General features: G+C 35.3%; 9 protein-coding genes across 11 annotated transcripts; 2 read left to right on the top strand and 7 right to left on the bottom strand.

The window, feature by feature from the left end:
- Positions 1–474: 474 nt before the first annotated feature.
- On the bottom strand, positions 475–2,769 carry LOC109606381 (zinc carboxypeptidase). Its single transcript, XM_020022941.2, has 5 exons — positions 2,161–2,769; positions 1,934–2,103; positions 1,709–1,850; positions 806–1,130; positions 475–744 (listed from the first exon to the last, which is right to left on the bottom strand). Exons 1-5 carry the CDS (start codon positions 2,521–2,523, stop codon positions 560–562), a joined length of 1,185 nt encoding a protein of 394 aa, XP_019878500.2. The 5' UTR covers positions 2,524–2,769; the 3' UTR covers positions 475–559.
- A 249-nt stretch (positions 2,770–3,018) lies between these two features.
- LOC109600397 (zinc carboxypeptidase-like) lies at positions 3,019–4,993 on the bottom strand. Its single transcript, XM_020016543.2, has 7 exons — positions 4,972–4,993; positions 4,543–4,907; positions 4,319–4,488; positions 4,120–4,261; positions 3,644–3,934; positions 3,505–3,589; positions 3,019–3,453 (listed from the first exon to the last, which is right to left on the bottom strand). Exons 1-7 carry the CDS (start codon positions 4,991–4,993, stop codon positions 3,251–3,253), a joined length of 1,278 nt encoding a protein of 425 aa, XP_019872102.2. The 3' UTR covers positions 3,019–3,250.
- Positions 4,994–6,435: 1,442 nt separating this feature from the next.
- On the bottom strand, positions 6,436–8,188 carry LOC109606533 (protein amnionless-like). Its single transcript, XM_049962985.1, has 7 exons — positions 8,119–8,188; positions 7,827–8,042; positions 7,574–7,768; positions 7,336–7,485; positions 6,905–7,283; positions 6,692–6,848; positions 6,436–6,636 (listed from the first exon to the last, which is right to left on the bottom strand). Exons 1-7 carry the CDS (start codon positions 8,168–8,170, stop codon positions 6,514–6,516), a joined length of 1,272 nt encoding a protein of 423 aa, XP_049818942.1. The 5' UTR covers positions 8,171–8,188; the 3' UTR covers positions 6,436–6,513.
- A 730-nt stretch (positions 8,189–8,918) lies between these two features.
- LOC109606379 (nedd8-activating enzyme E1 regulatory subunit) lies at positions 8,919–10,834 on the top strand. Its single transcript, XM_020022938.2, has 4 exons — positions 8,919–9,055; positions 9,123–9,287; positions 9,348–9,823; positions 9,900–10,834. The coding sequence occupies exons 1-4, from the start codon at positions 8,988–8,990 to the stop codon at positions 10,793–10,795; spliced, it is 1,605 nt and encodes a 534-aa protein (XP_019878497.1). The 5' UTR covers positions 8,919–8,987; the 3' UTR covers positions 10,796–10,834.
- A 47-nt stretch (positions 10,835–10,881) lies between these two features.
- Positions 10,882–12,084, top strand: LOC109606527 (enoyl-CoA delta isomerase 1, mitochondrial-like). The gene has a single exon (XM_020023068.2). It carries the CDS (start codon positions 11,096–11,098, stop codon positions 11,936–11,938), a length of 843 nt encoding a protein of 280 aa, XP_019878627.2. The 5' UTR covers positions 10,882–11,095; the 3' UTR covers positions 11,939–12,084.
- Positions 12,085–12,098: 14 nt separating this feature from the next.
- LOC109606382 (differentially expressed in FDCP 8 homolog) lies at positions 12,099–14,309 on the bottom strand. Its single transcript, XM_020022942.2, has 5 exons — positions 14,075–14,309; positions 13,862–14,019; positions 13,686–13,808; positions 13,435–13,631; positions 12,099–12,848 (listed from the first exon to the last, which is right to left on the bottom strand). Exons 1-5 carry the CDS (start codon positions 14,213–14,215, stop codon positions 12,178–12,180), a joined length of 1,290 nt encoding a protein of 429 aa, XP_019878501.1. The 5' UTR covers positions 14,216–14,309; the 3' UTR covers positions 12,099–12,177.
- Positions 14,310–14,446: 137 nt separating this feature from the next.
- LOC109606531 (transcription initiation factor TFIID subunit 9) lies at positions 14,447–15,371 on the bottom strand. The gene has a single exon (XM_020023074.2). It carries the CDS (start codon positions 15,229–15,231, stop codon positions 14,539–14,541), a length of 693 nt encoding a protein of 230 aa, XP_019878633.1. The 5' UTR covers positions 15,232–15,371; the 3' UTR covers positions 14,447–14,538.
- A 371-nt stretch (positions 15,372–15,742) lies between these two features.
- LOC109606529 (BTB/POZ domain-containing protein 10) lies at positions 15,743–18,919 on the bottom strand. Of its 3 annotated transcripts, none has more exons than XM_020023071.2 (5): positions 18,645–18,919; positions 17,729–17,845; positions 17,256–17,665; positions 16,894–17,202; positions 15,743–16,828 (listed from the first exon to the last, which is right to left on the bottom strand). In XM_020023071.2, the coding sequence occupies exons 1-5, from the start codon at positions 18,806–18,808 to the stop codon at positions 16,434–16,436; spliced, it is 1,395 nt and encodes a 464-aa protein (XP_019878630.1). In that variant the 5' UTR covers positions 18,809–18,919; the 3' UTR covers positions 15,743–16,433. The 3 variants fall into 3 exon arrangements, with proteins under 3 accessions (XP_019878630.1, XP_049819100.1, XP_019878631.1); XM_049963143.1 differs by having other exon boundaries at positions 17,729–17,938; positions 18,645–18,786; XM_020023072.2 differs by lacking the exon at positions 17,729–17,845 and having other exon boundaries at positions 18,645–18,913.
- Positions 18,920–19,186: 267 nt separating this feature from the next.
- Positions 19,187–20,107, bottom strand: LOC109606385 (NTF2-related export protein). Its single transcript, XM_020022945.2, has 4 exons — positions 19,805–20,107; positions 19,669–19,752; positions 19,471–19,615; positions 19,187–19,415 (listed from the first exon to the last, which is right to left on the bottom strand). Exons 1-4 carry the CDS (start codon positions 19,823–19,825, stop codon positions 19,258–19,260), a joined length of 408 nt encoding a protein of 135 aa, XP_019878504.1. The 5' UTR covers positions 19,826–20,107; the 3' UTR covers positions 19,187–19,257.
- Between the last annotated feature and the right edge of the window lie 541 nt (positions 20,108–20,648).

The following is a 20,648-nucleotide window of genomic DNA, read 5'->3' as shown; positions in this document are numbered from 1 at the left end:
TATAATTTTTAATCAAAAATAGTATCTCCATTTGGATAGTTGTTTGCAGAATAATGAAGTGTCACAAACTGACAAAGTATCAAATTTGACATGGCCACACATCCTGCAAGACCGATGTTGGTGTCTCCACCTTCAGTATGTTGCACCGTAGATTAAATTCTTAATTGCGTTAGCGTGCAGTGCCCTCCTCCCGGTAATTACGATAAATGAATAACTTAATTAAATCCGTATTGCCGGTGGACAAATAAAACGGAACAAAAGGAAAAAAAATGGATGCGGAGGTCGGTAAATGCACCCTGCAGAATGCATTTATATTCAAAGCAAGGCTCTGCATGTTAAGAATTTTATAACGGTTTATCTTTATTGCTTGGCTCTACTTTCCTACTTTTGATTTTAATTTTATTTACAGACCCATTTTAACAGCAGCGGGGTTTCAATTCTTGTTTGCGACCTCGATTTTATTGACAAACAGAATGGTGTTTAAAAATCCTTTATTATCCTAATAACACAGATTGTTCGATTTAATATTTACTAAGCATTATGTATTGATTATCCATTGTCATCGAGAGTCGAATCGACTCACTTCACTGATAAGGGATTTAAAAGTTTCTTTGCTTATAGGAACTATTTGACTGTGGGGTATAATTAAGCCGTATCTTCCTCTATCTCTGACGTGATAGTTCAACAAAATGGGGGTGTTGAATTTCGTTTTCACCCACTCCATTCCTCCATATACATTGGAGTCTGTAAATTTAGAAAAGAAGATAAAGAATTCCTCTTTATATTATGTGAATGTGAAAGTTACCTAAAATTATTTCCACATTCCCTTCTTTAGTCTTATTTCCGAAGCGTATCTCCATCATCCTTGAGTCATTCTCCAGATATTTCTTCTTGTGACCCGACGACTGTGAATTGAACGCCACGTACCCAACAATGTTCTTTCCCATCTTGCCCAGGAACCTCGCCAAATATTCGACGGAAGGCTCTGAGAACTCGCTGGGACCTTTGTAGATTTCTGAACATGGATTGTCCGAATCCTGTCGCCACCAGTACGTCTCCCAGTTCCTCTGGAAGTCGACCCCGTAACAAATCAAGGAGTGGGGACCTCGAGTCTTTCTCCAGAGACGGTCCTGTTCAATAAAAAAGATAATTGCAACGACATGCATAAATTACAGTGTAATAGTTTTATCTGTGCGTGACATACGTCTGCTTCAACCTATTTTTTTGTGTTTCCTCTATCTTTACGTGCGGTGGGTGTATTAGGATTATCTTATCAGTTATACTAAGTAGAAAGTTTTATGTGGCCACCTGATATTCATCGCTCTAAACTTCTGTTTTGTTCAAGACAATGACCCAAATAATTTTATTGGAACTTCTTTTATGTTTTGACACAAATATTTTAATAACTACTCTTTTCATTGTTCTACTTAATACGCACTTAATTTTATTCGTCATTCGACAATGAATGAATAATTTCGATTAAACCACGTAAACTGTTATAATGTATAGACAATGACCGCGATCCAAAGGTCAATAACTGGTGTATCAAAACAAACGTCATTTGACCCACGTGAATTCGTTTGCCTTGTTTACATCGCATCTCATTAATTCAATCAATGAGTGTAAGCTTCAAAGAAGCTTTTGTGAAAAACAGATTAATAGTTTCTTTTTTCCAAGTCTAAATATTAATGGTTATTATCACACTTACAAAAGTTTTGGTGTATTCAAATCCATCTGGATTTACAACAGGAACAATGAACCAATCGAATCTGTCAATAATTGTCCGCATTTCCGGATCGGAACTCGTCAAGATCTGATCAATTAAGTACGTTGAAATCGCAGAAGTTATCCTGAAACACTAAACAATACTTGCGGAGGGAAAAACGACGGGTTCGATTTCCACATTAAAACCAAGACCATCGGTATAGCCTACCATTCTCTGGCGTTCGCGTTGGACTCGATGAAAACCACCCGATTTGCGTTTTGGGGACGGAAGGACAATCGAACCCCCAAAATGTCCCTTTGCTCGTGCGATTTTCCGATGTTTATTAGCTTCGCATGTTCAGGGAACCGTTCCTCCAAAGACATCAACCACTCGTTAATCTGAAATGAGCGTCAATTGAGTTTTCTTTGTTCCTAAATAACAAAGAAACAAAGAACCTCGTTGAGAGTGTGGTATTTGTCCCATCGGAAGTGGGAACTCGTCTCCGACTCCTCATTCTCCTCATTGATACTGTCTTGCACGTTTGCATTCAACAGCACAGCGTCCACCTCGTAATTTTTAATAAACTTTTCAATTTTGATTGCGTCATACTTCGGCACCAAGACGTCCACAGGCACATCGACGGTCCGCACGTCCGTCCAAAATTGCACTTCCTCTCCGCGATTCTGCAATTTCTGTAGCTCCTTCAGTGCCCACGCGGTTCTGGGTGTCAGTCGGTACAATCTGTAGTCGCTGTAGGACACTTGACGAGAGGCGAACACTTGCACAAGCACCGCGACTAAAACCACTAACCGCTTCATTGTCCATTTAAAAAACTACTAAATTCAACAATGCGTTATTTCGTGGGACAATTTATACGAGAGCGAATGACTAATCTGTGGAACGATACGGCGGTTTATCTGAAGATCGCTTCCGCGAATACACTGCACGGAATTTGGTTGGCATCTCGAAATTCATTTCATTTTTGGTTTTGTTCGAGGCTAATAATAGTTTAACGCTCGCGACCCGCGACTTGGATCACTCCTCACAATGATACGAGTTGGTCAAGCAATTTTAAGTGAATAGGTGCGCCGGTCGGCCTTCAATTGCTATTTTTGAAATGTTTACTATTATTTATCTCTCTCTATTAAATCTAAGATGAAAGGTTTGGAGAAAAAAACATAATTATCGAGTACTAATGACTTTACACAAACTTATCTATGATACTTATCAATAATAATTTAGAAACAGTATAGAAATAACTAGAAATTTATAACTGATGTATCTAAGTCAAGCTATTTGATCATAGATGGTAGTAACAACAAGTACTTCCATAGTACGCAATATTATTTTCTGTTTATTAATAATAATAAAACTAATTGCATTTTTTAAAATGTTGTATTGAAAATATCATTAAAAGTACATGAGAATCTTAACATAAACATATTTGAAGGAATTTATTAAGAAAATGATACGAGTTGGTAAATTGGTAGAAGAAAGTAAACGTCCTTAATTAAACCCTTCAGCAAATGTCGTGTTTAAAACATTTTAGTTGCTTTTGTTGGCACGTTTGGCATCGTATTCCTCGAAGATGGTGACCAACGAGTCCAAAGTCTCTTCACCTGTTGGAATGATTTGTTCCGGAGGCAAAAGGAAACCGTACCTTCCGGTGTCACGCAGTTCGTAGGTGTACGTCACTGGAGTACCGTAGGTACCTTTCACCCAATCCATGCTGCCGCCACTGGCAATGTCTGCAACAAATAATATTGAAAACATTGACACGTTCTTTCATTGAGACTTACAGATGGTTTCGACGATGTTTCCTACGGTGTATTTGGTGCCGTAACGTTGAGCCAAACTGGCTGCCGCCTTCAGACCAATTTCCTCCTGAAAACCAAATTTATTTTTACGAATTCCTTTCGGTAGTGTCTTCTAAAGTACCAGTTCATCGAAGTTGTCCAAGTGTTCTGAGCTGTATCCGTAAGGAATGAGCAAGAGCTGAGAGTAAGAGTGGAAGGCGATGTAACCGACGAGTTTAGAGCTGATGGTGTCGATGTATTCGGCAATGGTCCTCGTCGAAGGTTCAGAAAAGGCTTGTGGACCGTTGTAGGTGTCCGAGCAAGGGTTGCTGCTCGATCCTCCCTCGTTCCAGTGGTAACCCCAGTTCCTGTTGGGATCGGCACCGTAACAGAGAATACCGTATGGAACACGGGTTTTACGCCACAAACGATCCTAAAATAATTAACTCGTTATTCTACTCCATTAGCCTAATTCCAGTACTTGACAATCCAGCCTTAACCAGCTTTAAAGTATATTTTAAAATTATATCTAGCTAATCAGCAAAAATTTTTATCAAAGTCATCACTTCAGTAATTTCATTCGTCACTGTTATTATAAATATTTTCATAGTCACTTACACTAGTCTTGGTGTACTGGAAACCGTCAGGATTGAAGACAGGAACGACGTACCAATCGTGACTTTCAGCTAGAGCTCTGACTCTTTTATCGGTGCTGGTCAAAAGTTCGTTCAAGATATAGGTGCAAACAGCAGAGGTGATCCTAAACGTTTATTGCAAATTAATACGACAATTAACTAGAAATTATTTGAGCACTTACCATTCTCTGGCATGGATGTTGGCCTCAAGGAAGATTGCGTTGTTTTCGTTCGCTTTGCTGTACGACAATTTGACTCCTTTAATGTCTCTACCTTCGTAGGAACGTCCCACAGTTATGACTTCGATAAGATCGGGATATTGTTCTTGCAGAGATTCCAACCAAGCGTTAATCTGTAAATTTCGTAGTTGTATAGAGAGGTGGTGACTTATAAATTAGTAACTTACTTCGTCCAGAGTGTAGTAAGCAGTCCAGTCGAGCGTCAACGATTTAGATTTGACGTTCTCGTGATCAATAAGGCTTTGAACATTTTCAATCATCAACTCGGACTCAATTTGAGAGCTGTTAATGAAATTCTCGATTTGGACGAGATACTTGGGTGGCACCACCACGTCTGTGGCCATATGTAGACCTCTCACTTCGTTCCAGAAATCCAATTCGGAACCGGATTGTTCCAACTCTTTGAGTTGTTTGAGAGCCTGAGGTGTGTGCGGCGTCAACTTGTACACTCTGTAATTGTCGTAACGGACGATCTGTCCGGCCGTTGTGTAGCCGGCCAAAAGCACCAAACAAATAGCGAGCACCCTCATTTCTGTAACACATTACAACAATTATTTCAACATGTTTCAAGTTCAGCCTTACCGTTCCTTACGTACCTGTGCGTTGTCCAAACACCATTGGAAAGTTTACCTCGCATTTTCCTATTTATATGCATCGGCACAGACAGCTGAAGTGGTTCTGTGTTTATCTTAATATCTGAAAAATTATATCTACTATAAATAAATGACAACATTTTACTTAAAAATTGACATGTCTTGATCGTATTTAATCCACTTATTAAGTGTTTCTAATCAATTGAATGTACACAAAATAATATTAAATCCGTAGATTTAACTTGACCCTCTTTTTCTAAAAACGTACCATACAAGTGTGGCTGAAGAAAATAATTCGATTAACAAATAGATGTATGTGTATGAAACAGAAGGAATGAATCTAAAGAATGGTAAAGAGTATAAATCAAATTTTATTTTATAAATAGATGATGATAAATTATCTGAATCCTCTATTAATAAAATGTAATCTAAATAAACACAATGTTATTAATATCAACTAATTTGCACTTCATATGTTAACTATTACATATTATAATTTAAATTATTATTCATCTTAATATACTATTTTTCTAATACTCAGTTATAACTAATATCCTATTTGTATTTACTAATACGTATTATTAATATTTATTAATTGATCATTTCAAATTTATAACAGTTTTTATGGACAATTTTAGTAATAATCGAATTTAATTGTGCATATAATTACAATTATCAAGAAAATATTATGTATTGTCATATCATATTGTTAAAAATTATGCTTGAACCAACATTGTTTATGATAAAAGTAAACCTAAATAAAACTCAATTTAAATAAATTATAAACAGCTGAGTGGTTCATGTATGGTGAATACCCCTACACTCGATGAGATTAATATTTCAATATTATTAATAAGGTAATTTTTATTGTAAGATATGAATTTGATGTATGACATTGAAGTTAAATAATATCTGAACTAGTAAAATAAATTAATAATTAAAATACCTTTTTCTATTATAGATAACATTCTAATTTTCAAAAAAATAATAACACTAAATTTTATATTTATTTTCCCGAAATTAATTAAAACTACATAGTACTTTGTTGTTTTGTACAAAATTAATGCAATATACTTTAAATATTTAAGGCGTTTTTTATTATTACATTATGCATGTGTACGTAATAATTCTATTTCATCATTCATTATTTGTTTCAATCCAATTTTTTATAGATAAAATGGATTGGACGTATTGTGCTTGAAATATAAACTATATACTGTAAAAACACGAGAAAGTTGAAAAGGTATTGGGTAAAAACCAGAAGACAATGATATACTGACGGCATCTATTCATTTGAAACCTAACTAATTAATTCACCACAATCTTTTAAAAGTTGAAAAAGAATAGTGGCGCTATCTAGTCTAACATTACTCAACCTTAAATTTAAACTGGATGGCGCTAGTGACAATGTATTTACAAAATGTTATTTTGAAACTATAAAATTATTAACAAAAACATTTACTTGTTAAAAATATATATTTAGGATACACTTATATTTCATTTTTAGTTATCTCATTAATTTAAAATAGTTTTTTTTTTTTTAATTTACAGGTCTTCAATTTGTTCTTCCTCCAGAATACCTTGTAATTTCTGTGTTTTTTCACTAGCTTCATACATGGGATTTTCATGTGTAATTTCCGATGTGGATGCTGGATTTTCTTGTGCAGTCTGCAATAAATATTTATGAAATGTATATTTATAAAAATAATTTTTAGATATTCACAGTTCCATAATCAGTTTTTCCAAACATGGGATTGTCAAAAGACTTTTCTAAACTTGAAACAGACGATCCAAGACTTATGTTGCTTCCTTGTCTGTTGTATCGAGCTCCTGAGAAAAACTCGTTCAGCCTTGGCATTTGATTGGTACTCAAACTAATTCTGAAATTATAAGAAAATGAAAACTGATCATCAACTGATGTGATTTTGTTACGAACCTTTTAAATATGTCACTCTCAGCTAGTCCGGTGTGATAAAAAGCAATGATGGCGCCGAAAAGCAATAAAACACCGCCCAATGTACCGAAAACCAAGTTTACAGTACTACCAGCTTGTCCTTTAACATAATACGATCCAGACAATTTCAATTCGATCCTTTCCACGCCATAATTACTTTCTGAAAGTTTATCATAAAATTGTTTAGCGCTGAGTAAACTGGAACCAGTGAATGATTTCTCAGCGAAAACCGCTTGGATGTATACTTGTCCATGATTTATAACTTTGCTCACGTGTGTATCAATGTCTTTGTAATTTTTCAATGCTTTTTCCACTCTTTTTAAATTGAAATTTCCTTTCTGCCTTAACAATATTTGAGCTCCTACAAAATATTATAATAAATGATACATTTTTGAACACGAATCACTTTTTACCGCAGATATGAGAGCAAAAACCTATAGGAACAATGGGATTTAAACAATTGAGATTTGTTTCGTCGTCGACGAACATACAAACATCCGCTTCTTCGTTTCCACATAAACAACCTGTTTCATCTTCACACGATTGGGAATTGACCCATAACACTGTAACGATAAAAAATTAATTTGTTTGTAAACTTCTCCGAATGATTTTAATTGAGTAGAAAATTTTAAAGGAAAAATATTATTTTACTCATTCCATAGCCTTTTTCAGTGGAGTGGCCAAACCATCCGGGACTATAGTCGCTGTTGCGTTTGTAAAGAACGGAATCATAATAACATGGAACTCTTTCAGTGTGAGGAATTGCCACATTTGTAGTCTCATTTTGAATTTCATAGCAGTTGGGATCATTTGAGCTGTGTTTTACGAACGACTTCAAATGAATACCTAAACAATTTTTTATTAGAACCTGGGATAATTTTTGTTTTATTCAGTATTGACTCACATTCAGATTTTTTCCCAAAAGTGATTTTGTTGAACTCAATTTGTCCATGAGTGGGAAGCACCAATTTTGAAGTAAATAAATTGCCAACATCGATTGAAATTTCATTTATGTCACCAAAAATTATACCCTCACATTTTTCATCCTTTTTCTCCCAGTTACGTGGATTGTAAATATCGGAATCCGGAAGATAAATTTTTATCGCACCGTTAAGAAACTCTAAAATGGACATTTTTATCAAATGTTCTTTGTAAAATATGAACGCGCGTTGTTCAGGAAGTCTATTTCAACTTACGAAATTGTTGAAAACTTAAAATTAAAATAAACAAAAGAGGAGGAACAACCATTGTCACTCAGAACCAAACACTAAAATACTAATTCAAAATATTATAAACGATATTTGATACTAGGCGTTTAAATATTATTACCATGCACCGCCAAATATATATCTAATCTTGGTATTGCATAATTGAAATGAAAAATATTTTATTAATTAGTAAAATACATTCGTTTGTATGAAATTATTGATATATTTCCATAAATTTAATTTATAGACATTGTCTCCGAATAATACTTTGTGTGGATAATAATGACTAACGCTGAGTTACGTAACATGCTGAAAACGAGTCATTCTCGCGGCAACTCTCGCATAATGAAGACCGTGTTGTTATTTATTATATTGTTGATCTGTATTATTGTTATTTGAATAAATAAGTACCAGAGTATTATTTACTGCGATTTCCAGGGTAGCACACTGTGAAATTAAGAAAATACGTAATAATTAGATTTAAAATTAAATTTGTAGCTTATCCAAATCATTTAAAAACATATTTTATTTTTCTGAACAATAGATCCAGAAAATTGTTTTCTGTTTCTAATTGGTCTGAAAAGATTTTAAACATTTTAAAAACTTAGTCTGTAATTTATAGTAATATTTTCAATATTCTAAAAATTCGTTGAATAATTTATAGGGGATTTACAGAAATCAGAATTTTAAGTTTTTAATGACGATCCACTTTGTCTAAATTTAGGATACATCCTCTGTTCTGTGAGTTGTTCTGTGAAGAACCGGTGTATCATAACCTCACCTGCGACTGTCATTGTTTTCCTTGATTTTAATGTCACTTTTCAAGATTTGAATGTCCGTTATTGAAGTGTAATAACATGTCATCTCCCGCTCCTAAATCTCCCGAACAATCGGAAAAGAGTAAAAAATATGACAGACAACTACGGTACATATATTTTCAATTATCTTTGTGCAAATAGTTGTGTACATTGTATGATATGCAAATATTTTAGTTTATGGGGTGACCACGGTCAGAAAAATTTGGAGAATGCCAAAGTATGCCTTATAAACGCAACAGCTTTAGGGACTGAAATACTGAAAAGTTTGGTCTTGCCAGGAATAGGTTCCTTCACAATTGTCGATGGCAAAAAGATTACAGAAGAGGACATTGGGTCAAAGTTAGCTCACTAAACTAGATAATAACTTGATTAAAACTAACAATTTATGTTTTATTCTAGTTTCTTCTTAGAGTGGGATTCCACTGGATTGTCTAGAGCACAAGTTGCAACAAGGTGCTTGTTAGAATTAAATCCTGATGTTCGTGGTGATTACATAGATGAGAGTGCAGAACATGTCATGTCTCACACTCAAGATTTTTTCAACAATTTCACTGTCGTTATTGCTACAGCCCTGTCTGAGAAAGTGCTAATTCCTCTATCGAAACATCTATGGGAATCCAATATTCCACTGGTTGTGTGCAGAAGTATTGGCTTTTTAGGTTACATCAGACTTCAAGTTAAAGAGCACACAGTAATTGAATCCCATCCAGATAGTGAGAATCCAGATTTAAGGTTAGACAAACCTTGGGAAGCTCTAAAGGAACATTTAGACACCTTTGATGTCCCTAATTTAGATTCTAAAACCAAGAGCCACATTCCAGCTCTTAATATTCTTTATTATTATCTGAAAAAATACAAAGAGCTACATGGAGGAGGTAATTAAATCTTATTTTTTATATTTTAATTCAATTTAATTAAGATCTGCAAATTTTACAAATATATTTTTTTCAGAAAATCCTACAACAAGGGCGGAAAAACAAGAACTAAAAAATTTGATACAAGACAGCGTCGTCCCCGATGAAAACGGCATAAAAGTGTTAGAGGAAAACATGAAACAAGCATTGCATTACATAAACATAGGCCTGACACCATTGACTGTCCCAGAAAATATTCGTGCGTTGCTTGATGACGACTGTTGCGTGAATTTAACGCAAGCGAGCTCTCCGTTTTGGGTAATGTGCTCTGCTCTAAGGGAGTTTGTACAATCCGAGGATGCCCTTCCCTTACGCGGCAGTCTTCCTGATATGGCAGCTGACACTAATAGTTATGTCACATTACAACAGTTATATCAAAAACAAGCTCAGGCACAAGCCGAAATTGTTTACAGGAGGGCGGCGCAGATCGCCAGGAATTTAGGTCTGCCCCAAGACGCAATTACCGAAAGCGAAGTGAAACTATTCTGCAAACATGCCAGCGAACTATTTGTTTTGAGAACCAGTTGCATCGCAGACGAGTATGAGAGAACTAACGTGGATTTGTCATCGTATCTCGAGGATCCCGACAGTTTGATGTTCTACTACATAATTTTGAGAGGATTGGAAAGGTTTATCAGTGAGTATAATGCGTATCCCGGTCAGTTCGACGATCAAGTGGAACCGGATGTCTTGAAATTAAAAGGGATAATTGGAAAATTGTTGTCTGAGTGGGGATGTTCTCACCTTCTAGGTGATGAAAGAGTTCATGAAATTTGCAGGTACGGCGGTGCAGAATTGCATACTGTGTCCACTATTGTGGGTGGATGTGCGGCCCACGAAGTCATTAAACTAATTACCCACCAATATAATCCTTTGAATAATACTTTTATTTTCGATGCAACGTCTTGTAATTCAGAATCATTTACACTATAGTCGATTAAATATCGTTCGTGTAATAAACTATCAATAATATATAGTATGTTTTTTTTGTACTCAATTTTTGATACATTATTTCAATATTCCATGCGTGATTAAAATTATTAAGTAGGAACTTGACTGGATCATTTGTTTAAAATTTGATGTAATCTGGGTTGCCTAATAGCCATATTTAAAATGATTGCCGGAGTATGACGGCAACATTGCCATTGACGTCAAAAGAACCATAACCTCGTGCAACCTTTGGACTGATCTGTTTTGTAAATACGTTAGTGACAAGAGAAAAGTGTCTTTAAAATGGCTTTACAATCGGGCATAAAAACACTGCAGCTCTCGAAAGTTTTATGCAGAAATTACGCTTCTGCAGGAAAACTAGTCGATGTGGCCGTCAACGATAAAACTGGGGTTGCGACTGTTACAATGCAAAGACTCCCGGTAAACAGTTTAAATTTAGACCTTCTGAATGATTTATCTACGACATTTACACATCTGGAAAACAACAAATGTAGAGGAATGATTTTAACATCCGCATCGAACTCAGTTTTCTCAGCAGGTCTGGATATCATGGAAATGTATAAACCAGATCCAGATAGAGTCAGAAGTTTCTGGACTACCCTCCAAGAAATGTGGATCAAGTTGTATGGCTCTGCATATCCAACTGTAGCTGTGATTAATGGACATTCACCTGCAGGAGGATGTCTCATATCTATGTCATGTGAATATAGGATTATGTTACCAAAGTTTACAATTGGTTTGAATGAAACGCAATTGGGCATTGTTGCACCCACTTGGTTTGCAGCCACCATGAAAAATACCATTGGAACTAGACAAACTGAGTTGGCTTTAACACAAGGTAGACTATTTTCAACAGATGAAGCATTACAGATTGGTATGGTTGATGAGGTGGCACAAACCAAAGAAGAAGGATTAAGTAAGGCTGAACAATTTTTAAATAAATTTGCTAGGATTTCTCCAATGGCTAGATTTGCTTCCAAACAAGTGGTTCGAGGCAAGGACATTCAAAATTTGGCCAAAAACAGAGAGCAAGATTTAAATGCTTTTATTGATGTTGTTACTTTAGATAAAGTTCAACAAGGTTTGCAAATGTACATTGAATCTTTGAAAAAGAAGAAGGCTTAGAGTTGATAATTACTTGTGTAGATTGTTTATGTTTGCTTTTTTACTTTTATATATGAAGAAGGTTTAATTTAATTTTAATTTCTTGCATTGATTGTTGATTGAATATATATTTATATATTTACCTTAATAAAGAAAATGAAAAAACAGTTATAATGTTATCTTTTATTTAAAAAAATTGTTGGCAATTATATAATAAATACAATACAAACATGAATACAATTATCACAGATTAAGATTATTTATTCTTCAACATCAATTTCAACTTTGTTCTTTTCTTCTCTTAACTTGATTCTGATACATTTTGGACAAGCGCCGTTCTTCCGACTAAAGCAATGTTTATGTAACACTGCGTTACAGTCTTTGCAAATGACTGCACTTTCGTCAAACGGATAGAGCACTTCACTGTTTGAACAAATTTCACAAATATGACCCCTGCCTTGACAAACTGTGCACTCTTTTTTTATGTGATTAGTGAATACATCCACCCACATACCCAATTTCATGGGCAATTCGCCAGAGTGGGTATCAACTAAGTCTTGCAAGCTGTACAAATCTGTGCTTTCAATTAAATGAGGAGTACTGACAGACTTCCATAAGATATGATCCTCAGTAGCCAGACGACATACCAACAAGTACTTCCTCATTCCCACCAAGCTCTTCCTTAATCTTCTGACTAGACTCAACTCCTGCACTATTGTGAACAAGTTTGGATTTAATTTTTCCAAATTAATTAATGGTCTGTTTGTTGTGGCAGAGAGTTCTTGCAGACTCGCCTGACAAACCGGCTGTGGCGATAGGTCCCAGTTGTGGATCACTCTTGCAGGAATGATTGCTGAACTTCCCCAGTGACAAGCAGAACAGTAATAGCGTCCCGTATAATCACACAGCCTTGCCTCTGACCATTCCCTATCTACAATAACAACAAATTAATTTATGATTACTTAAATAGGTATTCCAAATTAGTTAATATGAAATGTTACAAAGTTACTCTTTGTTATAAAATTTTCAAATTTGGGACACCTATAACTATGTCAGAAAATGTATTCACGCACCAATAAAATAATCATAAATATTTCATATTTGTGTTAATTATAATAGGATAATTGGTAGTTTAAAATATTGTAATTATCTTAGTGGTGCCTTAGTTGTATACTATATATTTTTACTGGTTGCAGAAAAATTATAAAATCGCTAAATAAAATATTCCATATTTCAAAAGTGATCTCAAAGGTAAAATTAAATAATAAGTTAAACATAAGTGAAAGATGTGCGCTAGAGTTTAATTAAAACATAGAAAGCATGATTTGAAATGGATATTTTACCTGGAAATAGCAATCTACCAATGCAACTGATTCCTTGTGGGACAGCTAACGTGAATTTTTATTTAAACTTTTATTTTATACATTACAAAAGGTACTTGAATTTCCAAACCAACATTGCCATTTGATATTGTTGGATTAGAAATTTAAAATATTTAATTAATCAATTAGCCTTACCTAAAGGCAATGGAGTTTTGCATTCAGCACACAAATACTTTTGAAATGATAAACCATTTTCTGGGCAAATTTGAAGTTCATATGTGCCTCTTTCAGATATTACTACATGAGCACATTCCCTAACTATTGAACTCATGCATTTGTGATGACAGGAGTATCCACAATCTTCACATTCATACCAAGCTTGAACAACACTCCTAAAATAACAAGTAAGTGATAAAAATATCATATAATTATTATAAATGTCTTACCAAATTGTGCCTGTGCAATGATCACAATATTTGGAGGTAGCACTTTTAAGAAGAGGCTGTAAATTCAGGTGATGGCCCTTAACTGTCCTTCTTGAAACACCACTACTTTTGTTTCGGGGATGACTAAAACCTCATAATTAATACAAAACAAAATAAATTTTATATATGTTAGTTACTTGGGATCCTCCATTGCTTCTTTGCATTCTTGAAGCCTTAATCTCAACTCTATTAAATGTCTAACAAGCCATTTTCGTTCAGTTGAACACTGATCACTTTCCAACACTAAGTCCTTGCACCTGTTTATTGCATTCTTCAGTTCATCTTCAGTGGCTTCCTACAATCACAAGGCAATGTCAACAATCAAATGACAAGCAAAATAAACAAGTTACTTTGTTAAGTGCCAATTTTAATTCCTCAGCGGCGAGACTCGATGGCAACAACGAATCACATTCTTCGATTGAAGCAGTTGCCTCCGAGCCAGTTGATACGGGAGTAGAGGTTAAATTTCTATCAGTTTCGAGGTCAGTCATTATTCATAAGGGGTCAAATTCGCAAACATTGACCACTGATAAGCGAATTTTTGACAAAGTTAAAAGTTTGGTTATGATTTTATGAAACGTCAAAATAGTCAATATGCTCTGTTGTCGTATTTCATAAAAGTATTGTTCACAGGATAATGTTTGAATATATAATTAATATACAATATATAAATTAGCGTGTGTATATTTATGGGTAAATGTAAGGGAGGAAATTAATACAAATACATCTCATAGTTTATATTTGTGTAATTTTAATAATAAAAAAAATTGTTTAACAAAATTAAAATATATTCAACACCAAATGACAATAATAATCACTGCATCAATTCCATATCATCATCTCGTTTTCTCTTTAAATTGTTATCAACTTCCATAAGTTGCCCACCATTGGCACTTGTTAAACCAATATTTTGCTGTATCTGGATCTTGTGTTTTAAAACTGTTTTTGGCTGTTGTTGAATTGTGGTAGTAATTTTGGGCACTACTTTTGGTATTGTGACTGTTTGTTTATTGACATTGATGACACCAGCACGCTTTATGTAGTTAATATTAGGTTTGGCAGTCAGTTTCATGGTAGTTGGAATCCCTAAGGGCTTTTTCTTTTGAACATTCTTTAATGTGTAGTTACATGAGGATAGACAATAACGGTCAGGTGGTAATCTTAAACCACAATGAGGTTTTATACTGGGAAGAGGTGTGTAATTTTTCACATGGGCACATTCCAAAATAACTTCTCTTGGTGGTGGAGTAGTAAATGTTGATTCGCTGGTCAATTGCAATGCCAGCCTGACATCATCTACTTCAAGTTTTTTCTTTGTGTGATTAGCATAGATCCGTGCTTCCTCCAGTATTGAAGTGGCATATTTGTATACGAATTCGGTAAGTTGTACGATAGTTTTAGGTTCGTACTCTGTTATGCCCATCTCTTTCATTATCGACATTATCACTTGACCGTCTTTCGGAATATTTTTTGATTGGGGAGCCTTAGATTTTTCTTTCTCAGCCATTTTCTTTATAATTGTCCCTCACCAAACACTGTTTAAAAAACCAATATTCTTTTACACCAGTTCTACACAACTTTAACACAACAAAAACAAATTTGTTTAGAAGTACATTTATTCAGAAAACGTAAATAGAAAACCTACCTAGAAAGCTCAAGTGCTGCCAATCTTTAAAAAAATTCAAACACTAACTCCGGAATACCTGTCTTCTTTTCTGTGCAGAGAAGTAATAACAATTGTCTGTGTTATGCAAATGTATTTAATAATGAAAAATTATTCTATAATAAACAGCAAAAATTAAATAATAAATTATAAAATAGAAAATAAAAATGTGTAAACTGGGTTGCATACGTTCAAAGCGTTTACAAATTTATTTAGTAAATATTCTCAATAACTTGTTTTAAAAAAATGTAATTTATCTACTATATATACTTACTTTGATATCATTAAATAATTGGAATTTAAAAATTGTGATAATAAATGTTGTATGTAATTAATAAATAACTTTTTAAATAAATACACATGTATATTAGTTTATTTATAGCAATCAATAAAAATAACATTATAAAATCCTAAACTATTAAATTTATAACGTGATAAGCAAACAAAACAGAGTCAAAAAATGCTTGATCATACAATATAAATAAATTAGATGAAAATGAGCAACACAGCAGATTTGTTAAAAATTTCAGTCTCAAGGGTTCGCGTAAATTTTTATTTTATTTGGACTAAACAAGACCAAGGAATGTTACAACAGCTTGGACATTTTCTTTTTGTGGGAACATACACATCACATCCAGGACAGTGTTCTTGAGTGCTGGTGTTTTTTTACATATGAGTAAAGCTTACACAGTATTATGTATGTACGTACATTTATATAAATTTTGGATACCCACATTTCATATATACTAATGAATAACATTAAAAATAGTTTAGTATAACATTTAATACAGTGACAGTGATAAGACTTGTATATAAATTACATAAACATCTAAAATATGATGTTTAGGAACTATGGATAGTTTGGGTACAAAATGTGGGTAAATGGAAATTAAATTTCTTTTTGCGGGGCTCGATTTCTTTTAACCATTCAAAATAACAAGTAATTTTTAAAATTCTCCTCCAAACGAGATCTGGAACCGTTTAAATAAGCCCCGTCGACCCAATAACAAAATAAACAATCTTTTCTTGTTGTCACTGGTGTATGGCTAAAAACCGTCATCCAGATTTGCATTGGACGCATCTTGCAGCTCACCTCCAACCGCCCCCTCTCCAACGTCACCACCCTCGCCTCTCGCTCCCTCCAACGGTTGCACCATGACGAGGGCGGGCTGCTCCACCTGGACCAATGCACCCGCCAAAGCACCTCCACCGCCGGCCGGCAGTGGATTTCCTCTGCCGTCCAGTTCGAGAGCGGGATCGGCCGTCGCCTCGGCCAAATTTGTCACGCTTTTCGACTTGACGCACTGGAAATCGACATGACGACTCTTCGCCTCCTCCTTTTCCCAAGACATGTGGATGAACGGGCGCTGCACGTAGTTGTAGATTACCTCAGAACGGCCGCCTGGACGTTTCTTCACCTTCTCCTTGTACGTCGGATAGCCTGTCAACGAATAAGGAATATTAATTGCAGGCATGAACATAAATGTTTTTGGCATGGTCACACACCTTCGATTCCCAGTCGTATCTTCTTCAATCCTCTATCTTTTAAGACTTGTTTGGCCACATCTCTGTTCTCAATGTATTTAAAGAAACGATACATCGCTGTGCTGTTCACCGTTTGGCTGTACTCTTCGCCCATTTGGGGCGGATACTCCTCGTCCCAATCGACGGAGTCGTCATCCAACAAAACGACGATATGACACTCGCGGTCGCCTCGTTGCGCAGAGTTCACCATTAACGGCAGGATCAGTGTCTCAAGGAATACCTCGAACTGGCAACGGGCTCCCTCGTTCGACAGTTCGTGCAACAAACCACCTGCACAAAAGAATATGTATTATCCACGTTTTTTAGCAGGAAAGGATGCTTACGCAAGTTTTGGCATCGCACAGTCTGCGCATCGAAAGGCACGAGCAGATAATCGCAAGCCTCCCTCAGCTCCTGCACCGAGACCGAAGGCGGACACTTGATCACTCCGCCCTTGTAGTACTCCAATATCGCCCTGAAGACGGACGCCGGAATCCCGTCGGCCACCTCGTACTCGCCTCTGTCGTTTGGATGGGTGAACTCGAGCGACGAGCCGAACATCCTGCCCAACATCGTGTTCGGATGGGCGACGAAAACCGCTGGATCGACCACGAAACGGGTGTTGTCGACCACAAGGGTGACCCGGTCTTCGCTTTGAGCGGCGGGCATGTTCGCAGTGGCGGCCGCAGTGGAAACGACGGATACGGAGGCGGCCGCCGCCTTTTGGGTCGTCGTTTGCAACAGGGTACGCGATCTGGAAACATGAATGCGTTCAGTGGTTGTCTGTCGGGGGAGGGTGACTGCTGAAAGCCCTTGCCTATTGCGAAGAGCGTTGTGACATTGCTTAGGCGTAGGTACAGAGTGTGGCCGGGAGTCTGTGAGGGACGTGGATCGTTGGACAAGGCACGGTTTCGGCTTCGAGCACGATCCATAACTACGCAAAGCAATCAATCGGACTCAGTTTTAATCGATCATGTGGATACGTGTGGATACAATACTTATATACTACATTGACAACACCTCACTTCTACAACAAGACACATTGTACAAGTACAAACAAGTTTTAAATCAAATTATTTATCTAATTTTACATATAAATATATACATAATACTTTAAAATATGAACTACATCAGTTAGATTTAATATAATTTGACAAAATCTCTGTGAGTAATTTACTTATTAACACTAATGTTTCATTAGATTATAATTAGATATTAAAAGTACATGTTTACATAATATAAAATGATCAAGACAAGTATTCAAGAAATAAATTACTAAATAAATAATATTGCACATATTCTAAATAATAGATGGGGCGCCAAGCAGATTAAAATATAAAATAACAAACCTCAAGGATAACCAAAGAAAATGAAAACTTCAATTACACAAAATGTTAATGAACAATAAAACTGACAATGCAATGCTAATTATGATAAGATTTAAAAGTCACTTTCATTTAACGACACGACACTATTGACGTTAACTGAATTTTATAAAAAATGAATTAAAAAGGCATTTTGTCACCTGTAATGTTCAAGACAAAGACCTTTGTTGCACAAGTATGGATTATTAATGCACTGGTCGTTCTTGCACCAAATCGATGTCAAGTACGAGAACAATTACTGTGCAAACTCGCCTATATAGATAATCGCATGCACACTGATAAAAATGTGGAAACTGACAGGTACCCGTACGTACTATAAATAGTAGAAATTAAGATGTTTTTTTGTACCTCAAGCGATTCTTGAATACGCGCCGCCTGCGATCGTCCGCGTTGTAATCTTCAGTGTCGCTGCTCGTATCGTTGTTCTGGTACTGGTGCGCGCCTGCCATCGCCATACACTTCACCAACAGGCGTAGGTACTCGTGCAAGCTGCCGGACGGCCTCCAGCACATAGACGCATGGAACGGGTCAGGATCGAACCGACGTCCACTAACTTTCAATCAGATCAATTCTTTGTCTTCTTGTCACTCCTCTAGGGATATGGCGGTCTGACAGGGAGACCAACACTTTTTAAAGGATAACGGTGTCAAACAAATTCAACATACGAACAAATATCTTTATTATACCGTAATAATAACACTTGAAATTGATTTTAAACAACTTTTTGTTATAAAATTATACGGATATTGTAGTTTCTGGAAATCTTGATAGGCAACCCAGTGAGCAGCCAATAAATAACTAGTTGCCTAGATCTTACTTCAAAATAATGTAATTCAAAGTTAAATTAATTATGTTATAAAACTAAACGTTTTCTAAAAAAAAAAACACCGTTGAAGAACAATATTTTATTTAAACATCATCAATAATCAAATACATAATACAAAAGGTATCAAAAATGGAATTATTCTTGTAATCGGAAGCAATCACTGACAATTTTCCATTTATCTCCTTGTGCAGTAATAATAAAATTCTGTTGGAAATTCTGTGACGGATTAGTTTGATATTTCACAGTCCCACTTGTTTGAATCACGAATGTCAGTTGTCCATTAACTACAGTGTCTAAAAATATTTTCAGTTTTAAAAATAGTTAAATAGTAAATTGGAATTAACTTGCCAGATATTGGTTGTGCATCCAATGTTACAACCATATGTTCAGAAGGGGGTAATTCAATTACAAACTTTTGAATCATTTCATTTCCAGATGCACCATTCCCATTGTAAGAAAACAAACCAGTATCAAGGTATAATCTCGACATCAACTACAAAAGAAGTAGCAATGTTATTAGTTTTTTAAATTAAATTATTATTATACATGTCTTCTATGATCGATAGTTTGATAGTATAGTTTGGTGAATTCTTCAGCAGTTCGGCACGCCAAGTCGATCTTTTCTTTAGTCTGAAAAAATTATGATAGAAACAAATATATTCTTTTTAATTTTCATACAGACCTTTGAATTAATTTGATCCATCGTAACTAAGATATTGTCAGTAACAAACAAGAAATTGTTAGGTTAGTTTTGCGCACAGAATACTTAACAAGTCAAGGTATCCATCTGTTTACGGAAAGCTTTGGACGTCGCACTGTTGATAATGCTCATTAAATATTATTGTTGCTTTCTTTGTTTTGAGTTAACGTTAAACAAGTACAGAAACTGAATAAATGTAGGAATTTAGTTTAAACACAATATTGCCACCATGTTAAAAAGAGACGACAATGGTGATAGCATGCGGCTTTGAATTCGATTGGATGACTTATACTAAACGCAAGCGCATGGCATACATTCGTACTTTCCGAAAAAATAATAGAGTCAAATTAGAGCGGCGAGAGGTTTAATTTAAAAATCCATATTTGGTAACTCCCTAAATTATAGGTTGGCAACCATGGTTAAATATTATTGTTTCCTTCTCATTTCCACAATCGAACTTTTACCACAACAAACAAGGATAAAGTATATTTTGTTTATATTTTACAATACTTGAAAACTTGCAGGCGTTTTTCTTACAACATTATTCATTAAACGCGCTGCGACTTTACAAAATTTCCGCTGATTTTCCGATATAACGGCCGATTAAATAAAATCATTAAACATGCAAGAATGCACGAGTGGGCGTAACTTTCACCAGTAATGAATGCCGAGTTATTGATTGTAATTTTACCAAGTCGAAAAAAATAATGATTGTCTGGAATCAATTGACGTTTGCACAGGAATGTGTGGATTACAATTAACGAATTACGAAGTTCTTTATCCCCCCGCTTTTTCAATTCTTGTTCCGCATCGTGGTCACGTGATA

The sequence above is a fragment of the Aethina tumida genome, chromosome 2 (genome assembly GCF_024364675.1).
Source record: "Aethina tumida isolate Nest 87 chromosome 2, icAetTumi1.1, whole genome shotgun sequence".
Classification (NCBI taxonomy): domain Eukaryota; kingdom Metazoa; phylum Arthropoda; class Insecta; order Coleoptera; family Nitidulidae; genus Aethina; species Aethina tumida.
This window is presented reverse-complemented; position numbering and strand designations above follow the sequence as displayed.

Excerpts from the sequence above, each read along its gene's own strand:
- LOC109606381 (XM_020022941.2), bottom strand. The coding sequence starts at position 2,523 with ATGAAGCGGTTAGTGGTTTTAGTCGCGGTGCTTGTGCAAGTGTTCGCC. Across the intron at positions 1,851-1,933 it reads AACGCGAACGCCAGAGAATG|GATAACTTCTGCGATTTCAA; the intron begins GTAGGCTATACC and ends TTAGTGTTTCAG. Across the intron at positions 1,131-1,708 it reads TTGAATACACCAAAACTTTT|GACCGTCTCTGGAGAAAGAC; the intron begins GTAAGTGTGATA and ends TTTATTGAACAG.
- LOC109600397 (XM_020016543.2), bottom strand. The coding sequence starts at position 4,993 with ATGGTGTTTGGACAACGCACAG. Across the intron at positions 3,935-4,119 it reads TCCAGTACACCAAGACTAGT|GATCGTTTGTGGCGTAAAAC; the intron begins GTAAGTGACTAT and ends TAATTATTTTAG. Across the intron at positions 3,454-3,504 it reads AAACATCGTCGAAACCATCT|ACATTGCCAGTGGCGGCAGC; the intron begins GTAAGTCTCAAT and ends TATTTGTTGCAG.
- LOC109606533 (XM_049962985.1), bottom strand. The coding sequence starts at position 8,170 with ATGGTTGTTCCTCCTCTTTTGTTTATTTTAATTTTAAGTTTTCAACAA. Across the intron at positions 7,769-7,826 it reads TTTTGGGAAAAAATCTGAAT|GTATTCATTTGAAGTCGTTC; the intron begins GTGAGTCAATAC and ends AAAATTGTTTAG. Across the intron at positions 7,284-7,335 it reads TTTTTGCTCTCATATCTGCG|GAGCTCAAATATTGTTAAGG; the intron begins GTAAAAAGTGAT and ends AATATTTTGTAG.
- LOC109606379 (XM_020022938.2), top strand. The coding sequence starts at position 8,988 with ATGTCATCTCCCGCTCCTAAATCTCCCGAACAATCGGAAAAGAGTAAA. Across the intron at positions 9,056-9,122 it reads AAATATGACAGACAACTACG|TTTATGGGGTGACCACGGTC; the intron begins GTACATATATTT and ends CAAATATTTTAG. Across the intron at positions 9,288-9,347 it reads GAAGAGGACATTGGGTCAAA|TTTCTTCTTAGAGTGGGATT; the intron begins GTTAGCTCACTA and ends GTTTTATTCTAG.
- LOC109606527 (XM_020023068.2), top strand. The coding sequence starts at position 11,096 with ATGGCTTTACAATCGGGCATAAAAACACTGCAGCTCTCGAAAGTTTTA.
- LOC109606382 (XM_020022942.2), bottom strand. The coding sequence starts at position 14,215 with ATGACTGACCTCGAAACTGATAGAAATTTAACCTCTACTCCCGTATCA. Across the intron at positions 13,632-13,685 it reads CATTGCACAGGCACAATTTG|GAGTGTTGTTCAAGCTTGGT; the intron begins GTAAGACATTTA and ends TTGTTATTTTAG. Across the intron at positions 12,849-13,434 it reads CAAAACTCCATTGCCTTTAG|ATAGGGAATGGTCAGAGGCA; the intron begins GTAAGGCTAATT and ends TTGTTATTGTAG.
- LOC109606531 (XM_020023074.2), bottom strand. The coding sequence starts at position 15,231 with ATGGCTGAGAAAGAAAAATCTAAGGCTCCCCAATCAAAAAATATTCCG.
- LOC109606529 (XM_020023071.2), bottom strand. The coding sequence starts at position 18,808 with ATGTGCTGGAGGCCGTCCGGCAGCTTGCACGAGTACCTACGCCTGTTG. Across the intron at positions 17,846-18,644 it reads GTATTCAAGAATCGCTTGAG|TTATGGATCGTGCTCGAAGC; the intron begins GTACAAAAAAAC and ends TGCTTTGCGTAG. Across the intron at positions 17,203-17,255 it reads TGTGCGATGCCAAAACTTGC|GTGGTTTGTTGCACGAACTG; the intron begins GTAAGCATCCTT and ends TCTTTTGTGCAG.
- LOC109606385 (XM_020022945.2), bottom strand. The coding sequence starts at position 19,825 with ATGGATCAAATTAATTCAAAG. Across the intron at positions 19,753-19,804 it reads TGGATCAAATTAATTCAAAG|ACTAAAGAAAAGATCGACTT; the intron begins GTCTGTATGAAA and ends TAATTTTTTCAG. Across the intron at positions 19,416-19,470 it reads GGATGCACAACCAATATCTG|ACACTGTAGTTAATGGACAA; the intron begins GCAAGTTAATTC and ends AAATATTTTTAG.